The sequence below is a fragment of the Mesoplodon densirostris genome, chromosome 11 (assembly GCF_025265405.1).
Source record: "Mesoplodon densirostris isolate mMesDen1 chromosome 11, mMesDen1 primary haplotype, whole genome shotgun sequence".
Classification (NCBI taxonomy): Eukaryota; Metazoa; Chordata; class Mammalia; order Artiodactyla; family Ziphiidae; genus Mesoplodon; species Mesoplodon densirostris.
The window spans coordinates 13,894,311-13,919,625 of NC_082671.1; the positions used below are offsets into that span (position 1 = coordinate 13,894,311).

Below are 25,315 nucleotides of genomic sequence, written 5' to 3' on the forward strand. Positions count from 1 at the left end.
ACTCTAGGTGAAAAATCTAGGTGAAATAGGATTCTCTTTAACCAGACAATATGTTGTACTAGACTAAAACTTCAACCAGAATGGAATTTTGCTATTCAAATCTGATTAATTCTGGGCTTCCCTGATGGCGCAGTGGTTGAGAGTCCCCCTGCCGATGCAGGGTTGAGAGTCCGCCTGCCGATGCAGGGATTTTCTCATTAACTGAGAATACATCTCTCAGCGGAGATCTGTAATAACTAAAGTGACAAGGTGACATCATTTTCCCCCTAATTCTCAGAATAACTATAGATACAACCATAGGCTATTTTAAAATCTGCATTAATAAATGTTTTATTTTACAAGTTGTCTAAATATCTAAAATTTGATTCAAACCAGGCATTTTAAATTAACAGTCTGCATTAGTGTTAATGTGAAGCTAAATAATTTTGCTCCCACTCAACAACTGAGTATAAGATTAGAAACTACGGGCTTCCCTGGTGGCGCAGTAGTTGAGAGTCCGCCTGCCGATGCAGGCCTGGTCCGGGAAGATCCCACATGCCGCGGAGCGGCTGGGCCCGTGAGCCATGGCCACTGAGCCTGCGCGTCCGGATCCTGTGTTCCGCAACGGGAGAGGCCACGACAGTGAGAGGCCCGCGTACCACACACACACACACACACACACACAAAGATTAGAAACTAGACAGCTGATGAGCTACTTATTTTAAATGAATGATACGTGGGTGTCATACCATACCTCTGTTTTAAGGATTATTTTTTGGAAGTGATATATTAATTTATACTTAAAATAATATAGAAAGTCACACCTAACAGTGCAGTTTTATAAGAATGTGTCCTGAAAGCTTGTTTACCAAAATCAGTATACACAAACTAACCATTTGTATTCCATACACAAGCTGCTGTTAGCTATCAAGTGTTAGATTTCTTAAAATAGGCTTAAGCATCGCAAGGGTAATACCCAAGAATAAGACTCGAGATAACTGACGAGGCATTCCAGAGCCGAATTTAACTGAATGCAAAACGTAATCACCTAATAGCAGGCTAATTGACACAAACCAAGTTGAAAGAAATATGTCTGATTACAATAAGATGTGAATAAAACTGATTTTGGCAATATTATAGCACTTAAGTCCTCACGTTTAAACTTCAGAGAATGGAATATTTAATTGTAATTAACGTGCTTGTCATTTTAATTGATCCCGGTAGGTAATTTACTGAACTCTGTTCACAGTTTGTATTACTAACTCTTGCCACTTTTTCATCTTTACATCTGTTATCTATTAATGCTCACAGGCGTAGGAGTATATTTGCTTTCTTAACCCTGCTACCCTCATGTCTTTGGACTGATTATCTTTTGGCATTTTATATTAATCCTTGGTAAGTGATTTTTTTTTTTTACTGTTTACAAAGTCTTTAAAAGTTAGCTTTCAAGAAGTAAACCAAAGGGAAAATCTTTTTTAATGATTTTATGTATTTGAAGCATGTAAAATTATTAACTATGTATTGAAATGGGTTAAAGCAGCTAATGGTACCAAGATGCTAACTATAATGTTTTCCCAATTGAATGTCCTTCTTGTGATGTTCTTGGCAAACTTTTCTTCCATTTATTGCTAAGTTATTTGTTTCTTGAGTCAGTCCATGGCCTCTCATCTTTATAAATGATGCCTTTCATTTTTCTCACCATTTCCATTGATTAACTCCCTATTTCCAAGAAGGAAAAAATGCAATCAGATAGAGAAACCCAGAATACTATGTATTTGGGGCCTTCATGTTTTTATAATAATGCTCACTCAGTGAATATTAAACAACTGACTGTGTGCAAGCCTCTTTGTATAATCCTCTCATTTAGTTGTCCACACACCTCTGCAGAGAGTATTATCAGCACCATTTTACAGATGTGGAAATAGAGGTATAAGGAGACTATCTTAACATCATATGACTATATAGAAAATTCAGGTTCTAAACCCAAGTGTCTCTGAAATCTATTCTTTCCTCTCTAAAAAGCAGCCTCCTTTAAATTCTTATTTTCTTGACTTTTAAATCATTTTAATAATCAAATCTCAAAGATTTTCAATTCTGAGACTAAAGTATCTAGAAGGGCTGTTTCTTTTCCTGAGCCATAATTTAAAAGGTAGCAGTTTCCCAGAGGGAAAAAAAATCATTGTCCTTAAGTGTTAATCCACGGTGTTTAGGTACTAAATTATGTACAGACAGATCCAGAAACCTGGACAACTTGAGAAGGACTCAGATAAAAGCAATAAAAGTAGTTCATGGACTGGGGGAGAAAAAGTTCATGCAGGGTTGGGGGCGGAGTTCAAGATTTAAAGCAATCCGGAGAGTTAGCTTTTCAAAAAGACAATTGATCAAACATTCTTTGGCTTCTCCGAGACAGAATAAATACAGTGGGCAAAGTTAGAATTTGAGTTGCAGTGGGAAAAGAATAAAAAAGAACTTTCTCACAGTGGAGATTGTTAATACCACAATCTGTATTTTCTTTAAAAGAGAGCTAGGTGAAAAAATTTTGAAATATGGTAGGCACTGATGTATGAGCAATAAATTCAGAAGAATGTACTGGATGATGAGGACCCCTTCACCATTATTCTAAGTTGATTCTTAATAACAATTCTCCAGTATAGGACTTCCCCATGGTCAACCAATATTTTAAGTATTTAACATCACATGATACACATAAATTCCATCTTGACTTTCAAAATATACATTTCCTTTGAACTTAACATCTACTGATCATCCTCAAGTATTCTACCTATCATTAGAATACTTGTAGCCAATACCGTTAGCGTACTCTCCACAGATTTCAATTAAGACAAAAGAAAGATGCATATAATGTTATATTCCTTTCCCTACTTAATTCTCTGACTTTCTCATTTTCCATAGTTTGTTTTAAGCTTATATCAGGCAGGCCTATACTTGTTTGTATGTCTTTCTTAATAGGCCCCCCTGATGAACACATATTTTGGAATTCTAGCAACTCCTTCAAGGTCTGCTATTTATAGTACTGATCAAATAACATGAGACCTAAGTTGGGGGGGGAAAAAACCCTGCAGTAGTTTTAAGAATGGTCCTGAAGCTGAAAATGGTTATCTCCAGGTGAGAAGAGAAGGCAAAACATAGAGCCCCAGGCTTTCTACACTCTCCATAAACTACACACATGTTAACCAATGAAAAGATACCAAACATAAACTGTTTTCAGCCCTAGACTTGTGCTCTGCCAGAAATAAAAGAGGTAAAATTCATGGTCCCTGATTCTTCAAGTCCAACTCAGTGCTCTCACAAATCCACCCGAATTCCCTACTCTTTGCTACTTTTCTCTACATCTAATAAGTTGTGGGAATTCTCCTCTGCTTTCATTTGCTATATAGGCTTTTAAAATCCTCCTCTAGATGTGTTTGTCTTCATATTTCACCCACTTGTTAACAACCGCCCCAAGAAACAGAGCCACACTCTCCTTTCTTAACACTGCCCGGCTTTGTCTCTAAACTATCAACTTCTTGGAAAGACATGTTCCTGTTGATTGTCTAAAATCCACCTGATGCCTCTGATGGTTGTGTGGAAATCCAGAGACTCTCTCCCTCATAGGTTGCTCAAACCTTTTCCCAGGTGGTGGCAAAACCTGTGTGGAGCCTACGTGCCCCATTGGCTTAGTCCCAAGATTGTATTCTGCCAGGTTTTCTGACTTTATTGATCTCAGATTGTATTTCCTGTTCAAAGAAAACCATCTCAATTGGACAAGCTCTATCTGGATTCAGTGTTGTTACTCTCATTTTTTGCTATCATGGGCACCTCGTGCTCTATTCACACATTCATCTGTCTGTTCTAAATCCTCAGCAGTTGGCAGTTTAAGCATGATGCAATATTTAGTTTAAACTGCTCAGCTTTACTCTTGTTGTTGTATGTTCAATTCAGAGAATGACATAACTCTAAAGACCTTTTTTAAGGTGTGGGGATGATTTTCGTTTAGCTCATGAAAGAGTAAGTAATGCTTAGGAATTTGTGGTCATTTAAAGTTTTTGATTTTATGGTTTTTGGTTTTAGTTTTTGTTTGTTTTTAACCATTGTGAACCCCATGTCTCTGCCATTGCCTTGTATTCCTCTTTGGAATGAATTTCATTCTGGTAGGCTTTCCAAGGTGGTCATAACCATGATGAACTTATAAAGAATGCATCTTAACTTCTTGACGTCATTAGGGTTTTGAACCTAATCTAGTATAAGTGAAAGAGGAAAAGTAAAAGAAGCACATCATCCTGCATGCATATATACTGTATGTCGGATGGGTGTTATTTATCAGTTATTCAGAAAATCTTTCACAATGATAAGATGATGTCTTCAACATCACCCAAAATGGTCACTGTGGCATGCACACACACGAGCTCTTTCCATAAAGTGCTAAAGTGAAAATTGCTAGCAAAACCTGAACTTACATGTTTAAAAGTGAATTTTCCCTTGATTTGAGTCTTACGATCAGCACAGCAATTGAAAACGCAGGAAAATTCTATCAGTGTTGCTGTGGAGTCTCATAATTCAGTCCTGTCTTGTACCACAGCCTTAAGATACAAGAACCCTTTGGAATCTTCAGGAATTCAGCAAAATCTAATCAGAACAATGAAAGTTGTACACAATTCATGAAGAAATACACTTAAGAGAAGAGGTCATACAAAACATGTGGTAGAATTTCATATTATATTTAAGGTTCATTCAATCAGTGAATGAGACTGAAAGAAAAAAATACTGCCTCTCTTCCGTGAATCAGGTTTCCACATAGCTGTGGAATAGTAGCGACTTAATATTTCAGCACTGAATTTATTCAGTGTCACCCTACCACATATATTTGTTTCTTCCCAGTTTCCCTTAAAGTCTGTTTGGATTTGGAAAGGTTTTGTGTTTTTCTTTTTTAAATTTCACTCTGAATCACAAAATATGTTGGCAGCCTCCTAACATTATCAGAACTTTTCCTTATTACGCTAACATTCTGTTTTCATCAAACACTAAAGTAATGGGCTCCTACTATGCGAAGTAAATGTAGGATTCCTAACGTTAACTAAATTAGCCTCACAAGAGCAGTATAAAAGAATTATTCAAGAGGTATACCATGACAGTGGTCTTTTGGGGGGATGAGGGAGAGGTGAAGTAAAACTAGAATGTCTATTACCTCTCAATCCCAAGTATGGAAAACCAAGAGAGGATGAGGGAGAAAAAATAGGACAAGAACTATTAAAATGTATCATCTTCACTCAGAATTGAGAAGAAATAAAAACTATCTGGAACTAGAAAAGGAAAACCAGAAACACCACTTGCCTTTATGGATATTTCCTTTGCTGCATTACTTCCTCTACACCCACAAGTGCCATTTCCCCAGTGGGATCCCTCAGGAGCCCAAGTCTAATATCAAATCCTTAATTTCATCATTAGAAAAAATTGTGAGGATGACATAACAAAGATGTTCTGTTTCAATTCAATTAAATAAGCATTTATTGGCCACCTGCTAGTGTTCCATGAACTGTGCTCAGCTCTGGGGGACAAAGGACACTCTAGCAAGGAACACATATACAGCTGATGGTCAGACCATGTAAGAAATACTCATGAACCAAGTGCTATGAAAGCCCAGAGGAAGTAGTGCTTCATTCTGCTAAAGGCTTTCCAGAAATGCAGGTACCCAAGCATTCCTAATTTTCAATATAAATAAATATTTTGGCATATAAGAGTACTCAGATCACACCTGGCTATTTACTATCGATTGTTTATTTTCTGAAAGTCTGGGTGCTTCCATCAATATTTCAAGACCTTTGAAAATTACTTATAAAAATTGTCACACTCAATCATGTATCAATATCATTTATATAAGACAATCTAAACACAATAATGAAGCCCTTCAGCAGATACTATCTTAGCATTAGCTAACTTAGGTCAGTTATCTTATGTGTTGGTAGAAAACAATTCCCCTTTTAATAAAAACCCTAAAAATATAATAAACTGAAACATACATTAGTATTACATGTGTCTGAGCTTGCAAACTAGCAATGAATTAAGAACAAGCAGGTAATAGGTATAGTTCTTCAGATAGCTGAAAAACTAGTTCAAAACTGAATAAGAACAATGCCATAATAGAATGCATGACACATGATAACACTGATAGTACAAATTCATATTCCCAATGAAAATGTCCGAAAAGGTTACTTTATTCCTTAATTTAAAAACCATTATGTCCATCCTCCCGCCACCAGTTCTCACCTTATTCCCCAATTCTTTCCTTTTGCCTGTAGAATCTGGAGTATTTAGACAGGAAATACTTCTATATATTTACAAAGCACTTCAGCAACTTAATCACCAGGAGTAAGAAATTATATTTCTAGAATTCAGTTTTTTGGCAAATCTAAAACATAAAGTGTAGGTATGCCCCAGAAATCTAACAGAGTTTTAAAACATGAATCTGGAATTTTCATCACTATCTTCTCATTTAAGGGGAAGTAATTAAACAAACCTGAGGTATGTTTAATAAAAATTACGTAAAATAGCAGTGCCTGATGTAATTATTTAAAGTTCTTCAAGTTTAATCATTATGTTAATCAGTTCTTTTGCCCAGATAAATTTGCCTTTCTTTTCTTAATTCACAGGAGTAAAAATGGTTTAAAAAAGAGGAAATTGACTAAGTAAGTTTTTCTTACTATTTCATTTAAAAATATTCTTTATAATGATCTTCACTTTCCAAACTGAAAAGATTGCTGTCTTTAAATAGAAGGGATGCTTAAGAAAGAGGCAAATGCATATTAAAATAGCTAAGCTATTATGCATAGGTGTGTTTACACATATGGATGGCAGTAACCACCAAGAAAGTGTACCAACAGAAACCATGTCAGGAATAAGGAACATTCTCACCACGTGAAATCTGAAAAAGAATGGGTTGATAGGAATTATAAGTCTTACAGAAGGAAGTCTACTATTCTAAATCTATAAGGAATCTAATATTTAGCTACATCAAAGTAGTACAAAAACCTTTGACATTTTGTATCTTCAAATTTCGTGCTTATTGCAGGGAAAGGCTTTTACTCTATTTGATGTCATAACAAATACTTGGATAAATGCTGTCTCAGGAAATCTTTATAATAAACAGAAAAGGATAATTACTTTAGCTAACCTGTGGTTTCACTTATCTACTGAACTGTCAAGTCATAAGAGTTATAATTCTGATGGGTGAAAATGAACAATCGGTTGATTTCAAAAGCCTAATTAGAGTATCACCTCCAGGCCTTTAGTTAAAAACTCTTCATATAAAGAGTGGACCATTCCTATAAATAGAGTTCATTCTTGATACTTGCCTGGGATAGAATATTGGTGAATCCATTAAGGAGGCAATTAGGGGTCCCAGCCAGATTTATGATATCTGTGCTAATGGAATACATAACACAAGAGAAAAATTGATGCAAAATATTTCTCTTCAGCTTTGAGTGACATATAATATTTTGACACGTATAGATGACAGAATAATTTTTTCCTAAATCTATTTCAAATCAGTACGGATTCTATTGGCATATATCAAGTGATGCAGGAGAGACAAGACCAGCCAAAGCAGAGGAGAGGTGCTGTCAGCCCAAAGGAATGATTTGACAGAAACAGAAAGACTTTCTTGCCCAAAATTATTAGTTGGGTTGTTAAGTGAAGTACAGAGGCATAGACTAGAGCAGTTAGAGGACAGGGTCTTGGGACCAAAAGGGGGCCCAAGACCCAAGCAGAGAGAAGGAGAAGCAGGATGTGGACCAAAGCTTGAGTGGAGCTTAGACATGGTGGAACCTGCCCACAAGCCAAAACCTCGAGTCAAACCAGCTTCCTCCTTCCCTCTTCTCATTTTCCTTCTCATCCTCCTTCCTTCTCTACAAACCTTTTTTTTTCCAATTTCTAGTGTATTGTTATTGATAAAAGTAGAGAATAGTAAGCTTTGTCTGTAAAGTAGACACACGATGGAGAAATGGCAGTGGATCTGGATATCAAGCAGTGGATAAGCTTCTACAAGCCCTTTCTGAGGGTCCCCTCCCATCTTTCCATTTACTTTCTCTTTACCTTTTCTCTTTCACTCCAAATGCCCCCCCACTGCCACCACCGTGCTCCTTGGCTCTCAGTGCCCCTCGCCCCTTACCTTCATTCCCTTCCTTTCCTCACCTCCTCTCCCTCTAAACCTTTGTCCCACTGATTGATCTCTGCTCCTTCCCAGTTTTCTTTCTCTTCTCCTTACCATTCTCCTCCTCTCCCTGATGTTCATTCTTCTACTTCCTGGGTCCTTCCTCTGACTCTCTTTCCCTTCTCCATCCTGCTTTTGCTTTTTCTAACCCCCGTTTTCTAATCTCATTTTCCTCTTAATGAGATGAGAACCAGAATCATTAAGTCCAACTTTAAGGTCAATGCACTGCTAAGACAGCAGGGAAGGATCACCCCACCCTGCCCCCGTTTAGCTGTTTCTTTCAGAAGGGTGGCAAAGTTCAATGAAAAAGCTTTTAACCAGGAGTCCTTCTCCCTGGTTCTACCCAGGGTTCTCCAGCTTAGTAGCCCTGGATCTTGAACTACTCATTTGACTGTCTCAGCCTGGGCTCTCTCTGGAGTTCCATCTGGAGTGTGGGGCTAATGTTGTCCATGTCTACCTTAACCATCAACCGAGCAAGATAATTCACAAGAATATTTAGGGTGTTTTAAGGGTATGAGTCATTCATGTTATCATTATTAAGTAAAACCATTAAAATTTGAATGTATTATCTGGGAGGTATAATGCCCTTAAAAATCAAATAAAATCTTAACATAAATTAATCTATCAGATTAGCTAATCGACAACTTTGAACAAATATCTATTATATACTTTGTATATGCTAATAGGGCCTAAGACCACAGATAGATGATATAAGCTGAGTAATTTGCAGCAAGACGAAGGGAAAGGTCAACTCTGTGGACACTGTCAAGGTGGAAAGGCTTGGGTTAGGTGACGGTGTGGCATCCTGAAGAAGCTCAGGGAACAGGTTGGCACAGGTAGGCTCTAGAAGAGATAAGCATCTAGAGAAAACTACAGGAAATAAAACTGAATTCTTATTTAAACAATAAACAAAAAACAAGGGCTTCCCTGGTGGTGCAGTGGTTGAGAATCCGCCTGCCGATGCAGGGGACACGGGTTCGTGCCCCAGTCCGGGAAGATCCCCCATGCTGCGGAGTGGCTGGGCCCGTGAGCCATGGCCGCTGAGCTTGTGCGTCCGGAGCCTGTGCTCTGCAACAGGAGAGGCCACAACAGTGAGAGGCCTGCATACCGCAAAACAAAAAACAAAAACAAACAAAAAAAAAAACAAGGAAGAATGTGAGCATTTCTGCTATTGATGCAGAAACATAAACTCAGATGTGTTACTTGATTGTCCTTCTGAACCATTTTACTATGCAAGGCTCTGAACACAACTCAGAGAGAGAGAGAGAGAGAGAGGGAGGGAGAAAGCGTGCTCTGAGAGCTCCCTGGAGAAATGTTTCCTGCCAGGACCCTGCTTTTGCTCTTGGAAGACAGTGCAGCACAATTCCTTACACTTGTAAAGCTGTTTAAACTTACATGTTTCTGTAATCTGTAACATACTGTGTGTCAACCTTGTGATGTAGGTATCACTATGATTTTTCATAGGTGAGCATGTTGAATCTCAGAAGAGTTAGGTAAATAAAGGAAAACCATAATTCAAACAGGTCTTCAGACTAACCCTCTGTTCTTTCCCATAAACTGGAGTTTTCCAGAAACAACACATATACCTGTAAGTGTATGAGTGTGTGTATATGTAATATTTTACTGCTAAAGTAAAAGCCCATTAAAAATCTAGAGGTTTCTCCTATCCTCAAGGAAGTTTAATATATAGGGCTCTCTTTTTAATTATAATATATTAGGGACTGGTAACTTTAACCAAAAAAAAAAAGAGTGCTAACCTCTGAGAAGTAAGAAGAAAATTGTTCATGTTTGAGAAGTATGGTGTTAAACGCTATATGACACCTATCAACAGGATTTTTTAAACATACCTTTCTTTGTATTTGACAAAGCCCGGTGCAACTGGATGACTTTGACGCCTACATCAAGGATATGGCCAAAGACTCTGACTATAAATTTTCTCTTCAATTTGAGGTGAGTGAATAAAGTTTTTCCGACCCTGTGTAGGCAGGGGAATTGGCAGCTTTGTACCAGTGTCATTTCCCTGCTCACTAGGCAGTGCTGGTGGTGTGGTTCATAATGGACAGGATGGTAACTGGGCTTGGGGGTACCTAATGTGCTGGTTCAGAGCCAGGATGTCAACCCTTAGTTAGGAGGTCAGGGTTTGGGTGGCACAAATGAAAGAAAGAAGAAAAGAGATGCAGGTACTGGGGGTGCTGGGGTGAACAAACATGGTAACAGGAGAAGTCTTCAATGGTAACATTGAAAACCAGGGGGATGGAAAGTGCAGGGGGAAAGCAAGCTGAGGATTGAGATCCAGAACAATTTCTCTTTCAGGGGATTTTTAGTGTGTTTCTCATGCCAATTAGGACACAGTAAGGGTGGATGGTGGATGAATTGGACCCCTTTGTCTCCTGAGCATATAAGAGCCTGGCGTCTCTTTTGCTGCAGGACTCTTGGCATTCTACTGCACGTGTCTTTGTGAGGTTTTGCTTTCTTTTCTGGGAGAAATTGGAGAAAGAGAGTTACACATGCTTTGTGTAAAAGAAGAACAAAATTGGCAACATCTTTTTCTGAAGCACACATATTTCTTTGATTCTAAGAACATGTGTCAGAGTAGATGGAAAAGGGTCTAGGATCTCAGTAGCGTGAGGGACACAACTGGTCCTCCAGTTTTCTTCCCACACATTTCACAGCTCAGAACATAGTCTGGATAACCTCCCGTTCTTCAGGCTTCCAGCGAGTTTCAGGGAGACCAGGGAGAAGGGAAAGATAAATTGACTTGTCTAAATTATGTCATTTTTTTAAAAGCCCCTTAGCTGCTTTTCCTGTGAGACACCAGGTGGTAGAATGTAGCTGCTTTCTCCTCATTATCCATATTCATTTCTTCTTTCCTCACATCAGCCAAGGACAGCCTTGTTCTGCAAGAATCAGCAGGAATCCTGGTATGGATATTCATTCTAACAGGGAATTTAAGGATGAGAAGAATCTTATACATTATTAAATACAAAGCCCCCAAACTATCACCTGTGTCATGAGAAATGCCACAGAAAGCCTGACTCAGTCATCCATTGTACGCAGGTGCATGAGAAATTATAAATGCTACACCAAATGCTATAGCTCGAAGAATGGAAACTCAATTTGAAATGGAGATCTATGGTGAGGATGGAATTTCAGAAGAGTATACCAATGAAAGGAGGACACTTTTTATAAGAAAACATAAGCCTAAACTCAGAAGAAAATAAATATCTAGATAATTCTGATAATGGTGACGAAAATTATATTGTAATTACACTTTCAATCTCGTTGAAGCCACAGTCTTTTAATTCCTACCAGATGATATGACCTTGGTGGAACAGCCAGGGTCACTGCCTTTTCTGGAAGGATTAGGAATACTCCCAGTTCATGTCATCAAACCCCAGTATAACTATTACTGTGCTTCTGAATTGCATCGTTATAAAAAGAAATTCAGTGAATCATTTTCTGGTAAAAAGAAAATTTTTTTTTCAGTTGTGAATGATAGAAATACAATTCAAACTAGTTTAGACCAAAGAAGAAGGGAATTTGTTCAAAGGATAACTAAGTTATCTCATATAATCAAAGGAAAGGTTGAATAGCTAAACCAGGAGGAGAGTAGGGAAGCAGCTCAGTCTCAGGAATGGCTGGAATCAGGGGCCACACCCCTGAAGAGACCCCCTCTTTTTATTTCTCATTTCTACTTCTCTCTTTGTCTTGGCCTCACTTTCTTTGGCTGCAAACAAACCTCTTTCTCATAGTAGAAAATGCGACCACAATCAGCCTCGGAGTATCACACCTATGGTTGCCAAAAGGAGTCATTGACTGTCTTTCTTGTTCGTAGTTTAAAAAATAACAGGGGAGGATTCTGATTGGCTGGCATGGGTAATGATGTCTGCTCATGCTGTCCGCAGCCTGGGAGGGCAGAATTATGGAAGAACAGGACAGTTCTTATTGGTACCATGTGGATAAACCAGAGACCGAGAGCATTATACCCAAAGAGAGGACCAAGCAATAAGTGATTAGATTTGAGCTTCAGTTGCTTCAAAAATGTGAAAAGTTGAATGGTCAATTTTATGACTAAATATTCAGTTTACAATATGCTGAGGGCTTCTATATATTCAAGGTATAAATGAACACATTCAAGCTTATTTCATAGGATTTATAATGCAGATAGGAATGTACCAAACTAAGAGTCCAAAAACCTGGATCCTCATTACTGTTTTGCCACTAATTAATATAGGAAAAAATCTCATCACCTCAGTTTCTTCATCTCTAGAATGGGTAAGTTGAACACAGAGTGGTTCTCAGCTGGGCCTGTACCAGGCAGTGCCCTAGGGGGAGTTTGGGGTTATGTGGTCATCCTAATGGCTTGGGAGTAGTATTTAATGGGGAAAGGGACAGCAATGTTAAGTGTTCTGAAATGAGTGGGACAGTCCCACACAACAAAGAATTGTCCCAAGACAGTGGTATTCCATGGAGAGACACTGGACTAAATTGGGGACAAGATTACATCGAAGCTTTATAATTCTTACATATTAGTCAGGGTTCTCTAGAGAAACAGAACCAATAGGAGACATACACATTATATATATATATATATATATATATATATATATATACACACACATTTATACATATATATACACACATGTATATAATATATGTTAATTATATTATTATATAATTATATTATATGATAATTATATAATTATATTTTATAATATGAAGATCCTATATATGATAATACAATAGAAGATAGAAGCTGATGATAGATAGATAGATAGATAGATGATAGATAGATAGATGGAGAGATTTATTTGAAGGAATTGGCTCACACAATTGTGGCAGCTGGCAAGTCTGAAATCTATAGGGTACCCAGGGACAAGCTGATGTTGCCACTCAAGTCCAAAGGCAATCTGGAAGTAGAATTCCTTCTTCCTCAGGACACCTCAATCTTTTAAGGCCTTCAACTGAGTGGATGAGGTCCACTTACCTTATGGAAGGTAATCTGCTTTCTCAAGTCTACTGATTTAAATGTTAATTACAGCTAAAAAAGTACCTTCATCCAACATCTAGACTGATGTTTGACCAAGCAACTTGGCGCTATGAGTAGCCAAGTTGACTCATAAAATCAGCTAGCACACCATGACTGGAAGACATGTTTAGTAATTTTTATTTATTTTAAAGATATTTTTTCATATCCCTTTGTTCTTAGAAAATCATTGGTCAAATATGTAATTTATTTGGTGCCAAGTCCTGATATTGTATCTCTGCTCTGGTGAGAAAATACAAATTACTCTCCAGAAGTCTGTTTTAAATCACAGGCTCAGATTGTAGGTTTTGGACTCACATTTGCTTAAGCAGTGACTTAGTGGTCTGACTCACTTCCTTTTTCATTTGACAGCCTCCCAGAAATTGCCAACCTCCGACTCCACCCAACTGCACATCCTCAGGTTCAGTGTTAGAGTAACCCCATCTATTTTCAAAGACCCATTGTGCTTTCATACCTGACTTCAGGGTGAATGGCAAACCTTTCACATGGCAGCCCTCAAATTTTCCTGAACTTGATAATTAATGGAGGCTTAAGAAAAAAAAATGGTTCTTGCTCTAATGGGACCCCAAGAGGGTATAGAGATGGCTGAATCAATTGGGCTAGCTAAATCCAGTATCAGACAGTTATTTGTTCTGTTTCTATTAATGCTTAATACTTGTATTCATTTTGACACTGACATGGAAAGATCACACTCATATTGAGAAATTATATCATTTATAAGCATCATGCAAATTGAAACTGTCTGGATTTACATGTATTACCAGTAACAGTCGTACATGAAGCTACACGAGTTGCTAATTTGAATTCACTGAATAAATTCCTTTTTCACTCTGTATCTGATTTCAAATCTGTTGGAAAGATTGATTATCCTTCTGATGAAAATATACATCTTTTCTTAAGGAGGTTTGGGACCCGGGGATTAGATTCAATTTCTCATTTCTATTGTCTCATGTTGAGAACATTTCAAAGAGCCAGAATTTAGAGCTTGGAATCTGAGATCCCATAAGACATAGCACGTATTGTTCATTTTGCCATTAATTTCTATACTTTGTGTTTGATCAGGATGCTAGGAAAGCCCTCACTACCTTTGTTTGGAGATGTGGCTGCATAGGTTAAAATAAAACTATATCACTTGCCACATAGTTCATAGGAGATGATCTTTGATTTCTGGTAGTAGCTCCCATTTGTAGCTTTTTTTTTTTTTTAACCTTAACTATTTATTTATTTATTTATTCTTTTTTTGGCTGTGTTATGTCTTCATTGCTGTGCATGGGCTTTCCCTAGTTGCGGGGAGCGGGGGCTACTCTTCGCTGCAATGCGTGGGTTTCTCATTGCAGTGCCTTCTCTTGTTGTGGAACATGGGTTCTAGGCATGAGGGCTTCAGTAGTTGTGGCATACGGCCTCAGGAGTTGTGGCTCACGGGCTTAGCTGCTCTGCGGCATGTGGGATCTTTCCAGACCAGAGATCGAACCTGTGTCCCCTGCATTGGCAGGCAGATTCTTAACATTGCACCACTAGGGAAGTCACTGTAGCTGTTTTCATTTGTGTTTCAGTCCAGTTTCCTGGAGACTTACCTAGCAGGCCGTAGTCTGGTACCGGTCCGTGGCCCGGGGGTTGGGGACCCCTGTGTTAAGCCACCCAGTTTGTGGCACTTTGTCATGACGGCCCTAGGGAACTAATACAGAACATCACTAAATACCTTACTCTAAATCCTTTCTTCTCCCTTTGCGTTTACCTGAAAAGTAACCGGCCATTGCCCAGTCCCATTGGACCTTTCACTGGCCATAGATGGAAACTCTTATGTCAACAACACAGGTCACATTGTTTCTCCTGACTTGTCCTGTAGTCTAGTCAGCTATCTCATCTGATTCTAATGTCCAACCTCATCCGAAAGCAAACAACGAGTGCTTATCCCCTGTTGCCATTGTTACAGACTCTAAAGCCAGAATACAGCTTGTGCTCTTCCAAGAAGATGTGGTACATGTTATGGAATGAAGGTATACCCCACCTTCCCAAATTCATATGTTGAAGTCCAAGCCCCAGCGTGATGGTATATTTGGAGATGGGGTCTCTGGGAAGTGGTTAGGGTTAGATGAGGTCATGAGGATAGGGCCCTCATGATGAAATTAGTGCCCTCATAAGAAGAGACACTAGAGACGTTGCTTTCTCTTCTCCCCAACCCCACCATTTACACACAAAGAAGAAATCACCTGAGCACACAGTAAGACGGTGACCATCTACAAACCAAGAGAAGCCTCATAATGAAACCTACCTTGCCAGCACCTGATTCTTGGATGTCCTAGCTTCCAGAACTATGAGGCATAAATTTCTGTTTCATCCACCCAGCCTAAGGTAGTTTGTCATGGCAACCCAGGCATACAGTGCATGTGTCTGTGCCCCACTTTTCAAGACCGTATGCTTCAAACACAGCCAACACAACACACACTGCCATTGGCTTCAGTGACTGTATCAGTTTCCTAGGGGGCTGCCACAACAAATTACCATAATCTTGGTGACTTAAAACAACAGAATTGTACTCTCTTACAATTCTAGAGGCCAGATGTCCAAAATTAAAGTGTTAGCAAGGCCATGCTCCCCCTTTGAAGGCTCTAGGGGAGAATCCTTCTTTGCCTCTTCCGGTGGCCCTGGGCATCTTTGGCTTATAGCTGTATAGCTCTAATCAATGCCTTCATCCTCATATGGCTTCTCCTCTTCTCTCTTTTATAAGGACACTTGTCATTAGATTTAGAGACCACCCAGATAATCCAGGACGATCTTATCTTATGATTCTTAATTACACCTGCAAAGACTCTTTTTTCCTAATAAGATCACATTCACAGGTTCTGGGGGTTCCGACATGGACATATCTTTTGAGGGATTATCGTTCAACACTATGGATGACTATGTAACCTAGAAAAAAACCCACAATGATAAATTATATTAGAAACAAAACTGGCAAAAGGAAATTAAAAAATGTTTTATGTTGGTTTCAGGCCATCACCTCATACTTTGCCTTCATGAAGATGGAAGCCTCTGGAGTTTCCATGTGGTTGGGAAAAAAATAACTGCAAAGCTACTGAGCTGGGAACTTAGTACTTGATTTTCCACTTAGGGACAGGCTAAATTACAAAAGATTGCAAGGCATTTTGTGTATACATGCCATTGCTGCTTTGCTGCAATTTAACTTTGTCAATTTACATTTACAGTATTCAGCCAATTAAACCACTCTTATCAACTTAGGGCATTTACAGCAGGGAGGCAACACACAATTAAAGTTCTCTCAGTTAGTCAGCTTCCATATGTGCTCTAGCTCTCAGCCTCAATCTGTTTCCACAGTTTCTTTTTGTACCGGCGGGCTTTTCCTGTGGCTTATCAGTCTGTCCTCAAAGTGGGGCTTTACTGGGGGAGAGTTGTTCAGTTAACACAAATGGCAAAGGAGGGAGAAATTATGGAGCCAGGCAAAGCCAAACAAAGAATCATAATGGAAGCATTTCACAATCATGATCAATGGTGCTTCATTAATATCTATTGAGTTTAATCATTCCATTTGATAGTCATTATATACCAGTGAGGTATGGAAAAATTATTAGCCTTATCTTACAGATAATTCAACTGATGTTAATGAGAGTTGAAATACTTTTTCAAGACCCTGCAGTTTATAAGCGGTCCACCAAAATAAGCCAGATTTTTGACAAACTAAAGACACTCCCCAAAGGAGGTAGATTTCCAAAATATTTTAAGCAACGGAAGCATCATTTAAGTAAGCTTAAGTAAGCTTATAGCTGCCAAAAGGAGCTAACCTAAAAATAACACTGATTTGGTTGAAGTTTGCTAAAAATAAATTTTGTTTCTTATAAGAATAATATAATCAGCCTTTGACAACCCTTTAAAATGGAAAAAAACAGTTATAAAGGAAAAATGACAAGCTTCTGTTTAAGGGCATTTGGCAAGCAAGGGTTTTGCCCGAGATGAAAGAAAACTTCTAAATTTGTAAACTGAAGATCAAAGTCAGCATAGTTGGTCTTAAGATTGACTTTGACTTGGGCCAAGAGCTCGCAATTTTGTGAGCTTGGAAAGAAAACAGTGATGAGAAATCAAAGGAAGAGAGAAATCTGGACAATTAGATCAGTTCATCCATGTTGACTGCAGCTTGCATTCCAATGCCATGAGACACACACACTAACCTACCAAAGAACTTCTATGTGGACGTAGCAGACATCCCAAGAACTGGGTGTCTACAACCTTTGCTCTGCATGGGCACTTGAATCAAGACACTGAAGGCACACACACCAAAAAACTTCCCTGCTCAGTCTCTCAAAGCATCATCAAATGTTTCCAACTCCCCTCAAAACTCTTTCAAAGACTCTCCAAAATTCTTCCCCCAGAGAAGTATTCCTCCAGCTTATGATTCTTTAAGGTAATAATTGGGAGGAATCATGAAGAATAGCATCCCATACAAGTAAATAATATTTCCAGCAAGTGGTGTCTCTACTTGTTCACTTAATTGTCTTATAGAAAAATACATACTATATATGTAACACCATTCGTAGATGGTTAGACAGACTGTTCACTAATATTGCCTTCGGATTTGTAAGGGATTTGCTGCATTGGTCATGCGCTGCACAATTCCAAGGAGCGCCATTTATGTAGACCACAGAATAATTGATGCCCCCGGAGAAATCCAGGTGGCTTGACTCCAACCCCTGTTTCCTATCAGACACATGTCATAGAAGCTTAGAAACCCCCTTTTCCAATAACATAGATTTTCTGAAGTATGTTTGTTGTCTGTTTATATAAAAATTGCTTTATCAGTGCACCTTCTGATAATAGAATTTATAAGAGTAATGATACACACAAACAGATATTTGGATGTTCCTATTTTCATGGAAGGGTTTGTCTACCCACTACTGCGTCATCCTTATTTTGGGGTTTTATTACCAGATTTTAGTGACTGTCAATCCTATATCTTGTAACGTGGAGACTGTGCCCTACTTCTTGTTCCTCACTCTCTCCTTTTCTACCTTCTCAAAAGCTCATCGCCTTCAGGAGAAATACCTACAATTCCTCATAGAATAAGAAATTTTTATGCAAACTGCATAAATTTCAGTTACCTTATACCTCCAAAAATCTGAAACCTACTTCTGTTTTCAAATTTTCCATACCCCTGAGTGTAATGCACATAATTCTTACCTTCTCCAAGTGATCACTTAGCTATCCAAGGTATTTATGTATTACATCAGTCAGCTATTACTGCAATAATGCTATATAAGAAACGACTTCAAAATCTCAGTGACCTACAACACTTATTTTTCTCACTTGTGGCTCTGTGGGACAGATGAGATCATTCTACTTCAGGCTGTGGGTCAGAGTCGGGTCTGTTCCATGTGTCTTCTCATCCTGGGACCAGTAGCTTTCCTGGGCATGTTCTTTGCAAGCAGATGGCAGAAGCACAAGAGAGCAAACCAAGCTGAGCAAACACGTTTAAAACTTCTGATTGGACGTGAGTTCTACCCAAATTCATTGGCCAAAAGCAAGGTGGCAACAGTAGGATGGAGAAGTACACTCTGCCCCAAAAGGGAGCCACTGTGACATCATAAAGCAAAGGGGGTGTGATAATTGTGATCATTCTATTAGAGGCAGGAAGTGAAGAATAATCCAGTATGAGCAATAAACCAATGTGAACAATAATGCAATCCATACCATGTATGGGAATCTCAAATCTATTCTCTGTCATTTACAGGAGTTGAAGTTGATTGGACTGGATATTCCACACTTTGCTGCAGACCTTCCACTGAACCGATGTAAAAATCGCTACACAAACATCCTACCATGTAAGATTGTCAATAATGCCAATCCTACTCACGTCTTCCAAAGGCTGAAGGGCTGTTACTGAATATTAATCAGTTTCAGGGACCTCTGGCCAGACCCAGTAACGATCTGTATCTTCAAAGTCATCTCTGTGATTGCATTGATCACATTGGTGCTTTGATGTCATTAGATCCTGTCATATGTGGAAAATTTAATAATTATGCTTTTAAATAAATTGTATCTGAACAGAAAAGACCGACCATTTGGCTTTTTGGAGATCAAAAAGTATTAGCCAAGTTAGGGACAAGATAATCTGTGCTCATAACCTATTTTCAGTCAATTCATTGACAATGGAAGGAAGCAAATGGAAAGGGAGTGCAAGGTGTGAAAAAACCTCTTTTCTTACTTCTGGCAAGCTCTGCCATTCCTTAGCATTTTGTAATAAAAGCAACATTCAAAGAACAAAGTAATGCCATTTGCAGCAACATGAATGGACCTAGAACTTGTCATACTGAGTGAAGTAAATCAGACACAGAAAGACAAATATCATATGATATCGTTTACATGTGGAATCTAAAAAATAAGGTACAAATGAACTCATTTACAAAACAGAAGTAGAGTCACAGATGTAGAAAACAAACTTATGGTTACCAAGGGATAAGGGGGTGAGGGATAAATTGGGAGATTGAGACTGACATATACATGCTACTATATATAAAATAGATAACGAATAGCACAGGGAACTCTACTCAGTACTCTGTAATGGCCTATATAGGAAAAGAATCTAAAAAAAAAAAGTGAATATATGTACATGTATAACTGGTTCACCTTGCTGTACAGCAGAAACTAACACAACACTGTAAATCAACTATACTCCAATAATTTTTTTTTTAAAAGCAACAAAGAAAAAGTAATATAAAGTACTTACAGGACAATTAAAATACATTCCAATATAGATTTAACTTTCCTCTCTGCTACACTCTAGGGGGAGCTGGGAAAGAAGGGAAAAGTGCAAAGCTCTAGAAAGAGAACTCCCTCCTTTAAAAAGGTTCTTGACAAAATTAAGTAGTATTATCATTACAACACCTTACTTCTGTACACATTTCAGGATTTACTTTTTTCATGTGAAGTCCATTTACAAAAAGACCATCAACTCCATCTTCTCTTCTCGAGGCTTCCCAAAAGTAGTGAATTCTCTGGATGTCTCTGAGTGAAATGGAAATCCTGTGTTTAGGCTACATTCTATGGCCTTCCATGCAACCTACCAAATATTTTAGTTCCTGTACCTATTCTCCACAATCCCCAAAAAACCTGGAGACCACTCTTTCAAGGACAGGAGGGCTGAGGGGAGGAAATATTGGTGGGGAGATATTTATATATTTATTTAAACCAGAAGCTAAGATTGAGATAGGCTAAAATATTAAGCTAAAATAAATTTTATTTACCTACCCTATCACTGACCGATTTGACTTGGTACTGAGTACAGATATTGGGTATAGAATTGTCTTGACAAGTCTTCCTTCCACTCTGAGTTTTTTTTTTTTTTCTGGTTCATTTGTTTTGTTTTATATCTGTTAATCCCGAACTCCTAATTTATCCCTCCCCACCCATTTCCCCTTTGGTAACCATAAGTTTGTTTTCTTTTTGTGAGTCTGTTTCTGTTTTGTAAACAAGTTCATTTGTATCTTTTTTTTTAGATTCTACATCTAAGTGATATCATATGATATTTGTCTTTGACTTACTTCACTTAGTAAAATAATCTCTAGGTCCATCCATGTTACTACAAATGGCATTATTTCATTCTTTTTTATGGCTGAGTGATATTCCATTGTGTACATATACCACATCTTCTTTATCCATTCATCTCTCGATGGACACTTAGGTTGCTTCCATGTCTTGGCTATTGTAAATAGTGCTGCTATGAGCATTGGGGTGCATGTATCTTTTTGAATTAGAGTTTTCATTTTTCTGGATAGATGCCCAGGAGTGGGATTGCAGGACCATATGGTAACTCTATTTTTAGTTGTTAAGGAACCTCCGTACTGTTCTCCATAGTGGCTGCACCCTTCCACTCTGACTTTTAATATTTTTCTCCTTATGCTTTACAGATGACTTTAGCCGAGTGAGATTACTCTCCATGAATGAAGAGGAAGGTGAAGACTACATCAATGCCAACTACATTCCTGTAAGTAATCAAAATTAAACATTTTAAAAATCAGGCATCCAAATTCTAACCCAGCCAGAGGAAGACTATTAGGGCCTCAGGGATGTGTCAAACAGTTCAATAGACAGCCGTTCTCCACTAAGCACTCCAACTCTAAAGAACAGTTTCCATTATTCCATTTTAGAATAAAGAATAGGGAAAAAAAGAAGCCCAGAGACTAGTAATATACAAATGTCTTTGAAAAGGACTAGTGAAATTGAAAGTAGATCATTATACTAAGGATCATCTTTCTTGTGCTTAAATGTCAGTGTCAGCAACCAAACTCAAAGGGCTCCACCTGAGCACCTGTGCTTTTAAAATGCATCTGTAAAGACAGTGGTTGTTATTGTAAAAACGTGTGGGTGTGATTTCTAGGCTTCCCCCCAAAAAATGTGTAAAATCATATGGATTTATACAGTCAGCTACTATGACTGCCTTCTTGATGAAAAAAGGAGAAAACGTTACATACGTGCATGATCTCTTGCCATTTTATCCCCAGTAAATTTTCAGTGTTTTCTCATTTGTGTGAAACAGCATTTGGTGTTGACTGTGTAGCTCCTTAGGTGACAACTTTGTCACTTACCTTCCAGGGATACAACTCACCACAGGAGTATATTGCCACACAGGGGCCTCTGCCTGAAACCAGAAATGACTTTTGGAAGATGGTCCTACAACAGAAGTCTCAGATTATTGTCATGCTCACTCAGTGTAATGAGAAAAGGCGGGTAAGTGCCGAGTGGGGTCAGCCCCGCCTAGCAGCGAAGCCTGTACCAGCCACTGCCATGCATTAAATGCTTACTGTGTACCGGAAACTATTCCACTTGCTTCATTCTTCATCCTCACAATAATCCTGTACAATTCTTCAGAGGCAAGTCATTCACTTTCCCTAAACGAGTACAGACTATTTCCTCCCTAGCCTGTTTGTTTTAAAAGGTTCTGCTATTGTCCCCTCAGGTGAAATGTGACCATTACTGGCCATTCACGGAAGAACCCATAGCTTATGGAGACATCACAGTGGAGATGATCTCAGAGGAAGGGCAGGATGCCTGGGCCTGTAGACACTTCCGGATCAACTATGTAAGTCACGGAGTGTGGGTTCAGGAGCTGTCCCCACGCTGAGGGAAGCCCCAGGGTCAGGAGGCCAATCCCCCTTCCTGGGAGACCATGAGCACCTCAGACTTGGCAACATGGCTTCCTCCAAGAGGAAAATCCCACGTGTAATGTGCTTGTTTCCTAACTCCTCGAGAATGGTGTGGATTAAATACTTATCCTGGAGAGCCCGAGGAGATGGAATCAGAAGGCGGCACTGTTCCATCTCAGATTTCAGCCAGGGTCATAGAAGACACGGTGACCCACTGCTCACCAGGCATGACTGAGGAGAGAAGTGTTGTCAAACTTATATTAACCATATATGGGTATATTTAGGATATACAAGCACCTGCATTATAAATTAAAATTTAGTTTTAGATGTAGTGGTTTGGGTTTTATTTCGCTTTGTTTGGCTTTGTCCCTTATTTTGTTGTAGTTTGGCTTTTATTATTTCTAAGGTACTTCTGGACCTTAGTAATCATGGTTTCCTAGCTCTTTTGAAATGCTATTGAATTCTGATTGTTAGAATGTCAGAAAAGTCTATTTTTTCCCGTAAGGACTGCTACATCTCTGCTGACAGGCAGGCTTTTGAGCTCATGCTGAATGTCTGTGTGCCAGGCGAGATGCTAACACCAACCGCAGTCACTCTGGTTCCTTCTTCACTGAGGGCAGCCCTAGAAAACAGGAGGGAAGTTTTACTAGTATTCTCCACCTAAACATGGTCTCTGTTGAGGACAAACTTAATACTAAAGTCCTCATTAAAATGTGCTTCTCTGCTTAGAAACAACATTTTCCCACAGTGTAGATCAGAGGATGAACAAAAGGCCCTGCTTCATGAAGTCCATGGGCTAAGAATGAATTTTACCTTCGTAAAAGTTGGAAAAAATTAAAAGAAGAATAATATTTCACAGGAAATATTATATGGACATTATAAAATTCCAATTTCAATGTCCATAAATAACATTTTATTGAAACATAGCCACAGATTTTTTTACTGATTTCCTATGACTCTTTCTGTGCTACATCAAGCTTGAATAGTTGCCACAGAGACTGTATGATCCACAAAATCTAAAATATTTACTATCTGCCCTTTACAGAAAATGCTTGATGACCTTAACATAGGCAATGGGAACAAGGATTGTTCATATCAGTGCAACCCAAGCACTCTTAACTCGCCAGTTATTGATATTTACAAGAAACAACTCACTTCTTAACCACTACTAGTTAACAATGGCTTTTGCTACATTGAGAATTTAGGCAACTCCCAGTGTAACTGTTAACAAACTGCTCCAGGCCGTTCCATCTCTTTGAAATGCCCATCTCCTCCTGTTCCCTAAGCACACTCCTACTCAGAATTTCAGCTCAAATGTTAGCTCCTTTATCAAGCCTTCCCTAGTCTCAAAAGACCTTTCTCCCTTTCCTCTCCTGCTCTAGTTTCATGTATATCACTCCATCACAGTGCACCATACATGGTTATAATTCTCTCATTTCATATCTGCCTTCCCGTCTCCCCCCCACCGCCATGTACTGTAATGGACTCAAGTATCCTGTTTTAATAATCCTTGTAATCCTAACCCTTAGCCACTTTCTTAATAAGTCTTCATGGAATTAATAAATCAGTGAATGAATGAATGTTTTCAAAAATAATAAATCACTTAGAAAACATCAACAGACTTAGCCATCAGAGAAAATGTTTGACAATCTCAATTCCATTTGAACTCTCCTTTCTTCCTTGGATATTTTACCCAGAAAGCTAGTATAAACTGCTATATAAATACAGAGTAAATCTTTCCTTAGGTTTTGCATCTGGGGGAAAAAAGTTGCAGAGCAAAAATAAGGTCTGTTCCCTTGACTGGGAGAAGTGACATCGATCACTGAGTGATCGATAGTATGTTCTTGTCCTTGGTCTTAAATAATAACTTTTCAATGACAACCATGTGAAGGGCTTGAAACATAGGAATAAAAACGCTGATAGTAGACTTTTCTGGTTTTTATACAGTAGTTGCAAGCATCTGATCCCAGAGCTCCCCCTTTTGGCCATAAACAAGTAGAATCTAAATTTAAAGCTCCTGCAATGAAGGTTAAATTACCAAAGAACATTGTACTGTGCTGATGAATACCTTTTTCTATTTTTTTCCTTTTTTGCTTATATACTTCTTTATTCCCTCCATGTTGATATGTGGAAATTTTCAGAGTACAACCAGATAAAATTACACAAGTGAGGAAATAAGAGTATGAGAAATTTTGGAATGGTTAAGTAAGATGTAACCAGCAGGGTTTTCTCATTTAATAGGAAAGGAGGAAAATGACCATAACACAAAATTTGTCACTTTCCAGTACTTGAAACTTGGCATGAACTGAGTAAGAACTGGAGACTAAAAACCAGCAAAAACCTGTTTGTTCCCATTACTTGTGCCTTGCTATTCAGCTGACAGGAATCACCCATCTGATACAAGACCTCTGCCCTGCAGCTAGCGAGACTAATCACAGTTTAAAGCTTTCTTATTTTTGAACCACTTTGCATATTTTAGCTGGATACATTTTCAGATACATTTTAGAATATATATATTCTAATATAGTTATATATATAGGTATATATATGTATGTATGCATGTATATGTATATATTCTGTCAATGAACATAACCAATAAACAATCTACAATAGGAATATTTATTTGAACCAAACTGAGGACTATAGCCTGGAAGACAGCCTCTCAGATAACTCTGAAGAACTACTCTGGAGAAGCATGATTTTCAGCACAGTTTTCTATCTTGTCAAAACAAAGAATATTAAACAAGTCAGGGATATATTCCTTCAAGATTTCAAAAAAACCCAGATCAGCACATACACAGCAAGCCAGTATGGCTTTGGCACCTGGGAAGGGATTCCTATCATGGAAGGAAGACCAGAATTGGCATCCCAGGAAGAGGGGTATTTATCTTTATTTTCAACATGGACATTCTTTACTTCTGGCCAATGCAC

The 25,315-nt window shown here is 38.5% G+C and overlaps 1 protein-coding gene across 1 annotated transcript in view; it reads left to right on the forward strand.

Annotated features, from left to right (window-relative positions):
* Window positions 1–25,315, forward strand: part of PTPRO (protein tyrosine phosphatase receptor type O) — a 230,434-nt gene that overhangs the window by 195,217 nt on the left and 9,902 nt on the right. The window contains 7 exon segments of the mRNA XM_060114152.1: window positions 1,291–1,374; window positions 6,627–6,662; window positions 10,054–10,135; window positions 18,973–19,063; window positions 21,149–21,225; window positions 21,834–21,968; window positions 22,198–22,320. Of these exon segments, the coding sequence (XP_059970135.1) occupies window positions 1,291–1,374; window positions 6,627–6,662; window positions 10,054–10,135; window positions 18,973–19,063; window positions 21,149–21,225; window positions 21,834–21,968; window positions 22,198–22,320 (628 nt within the window).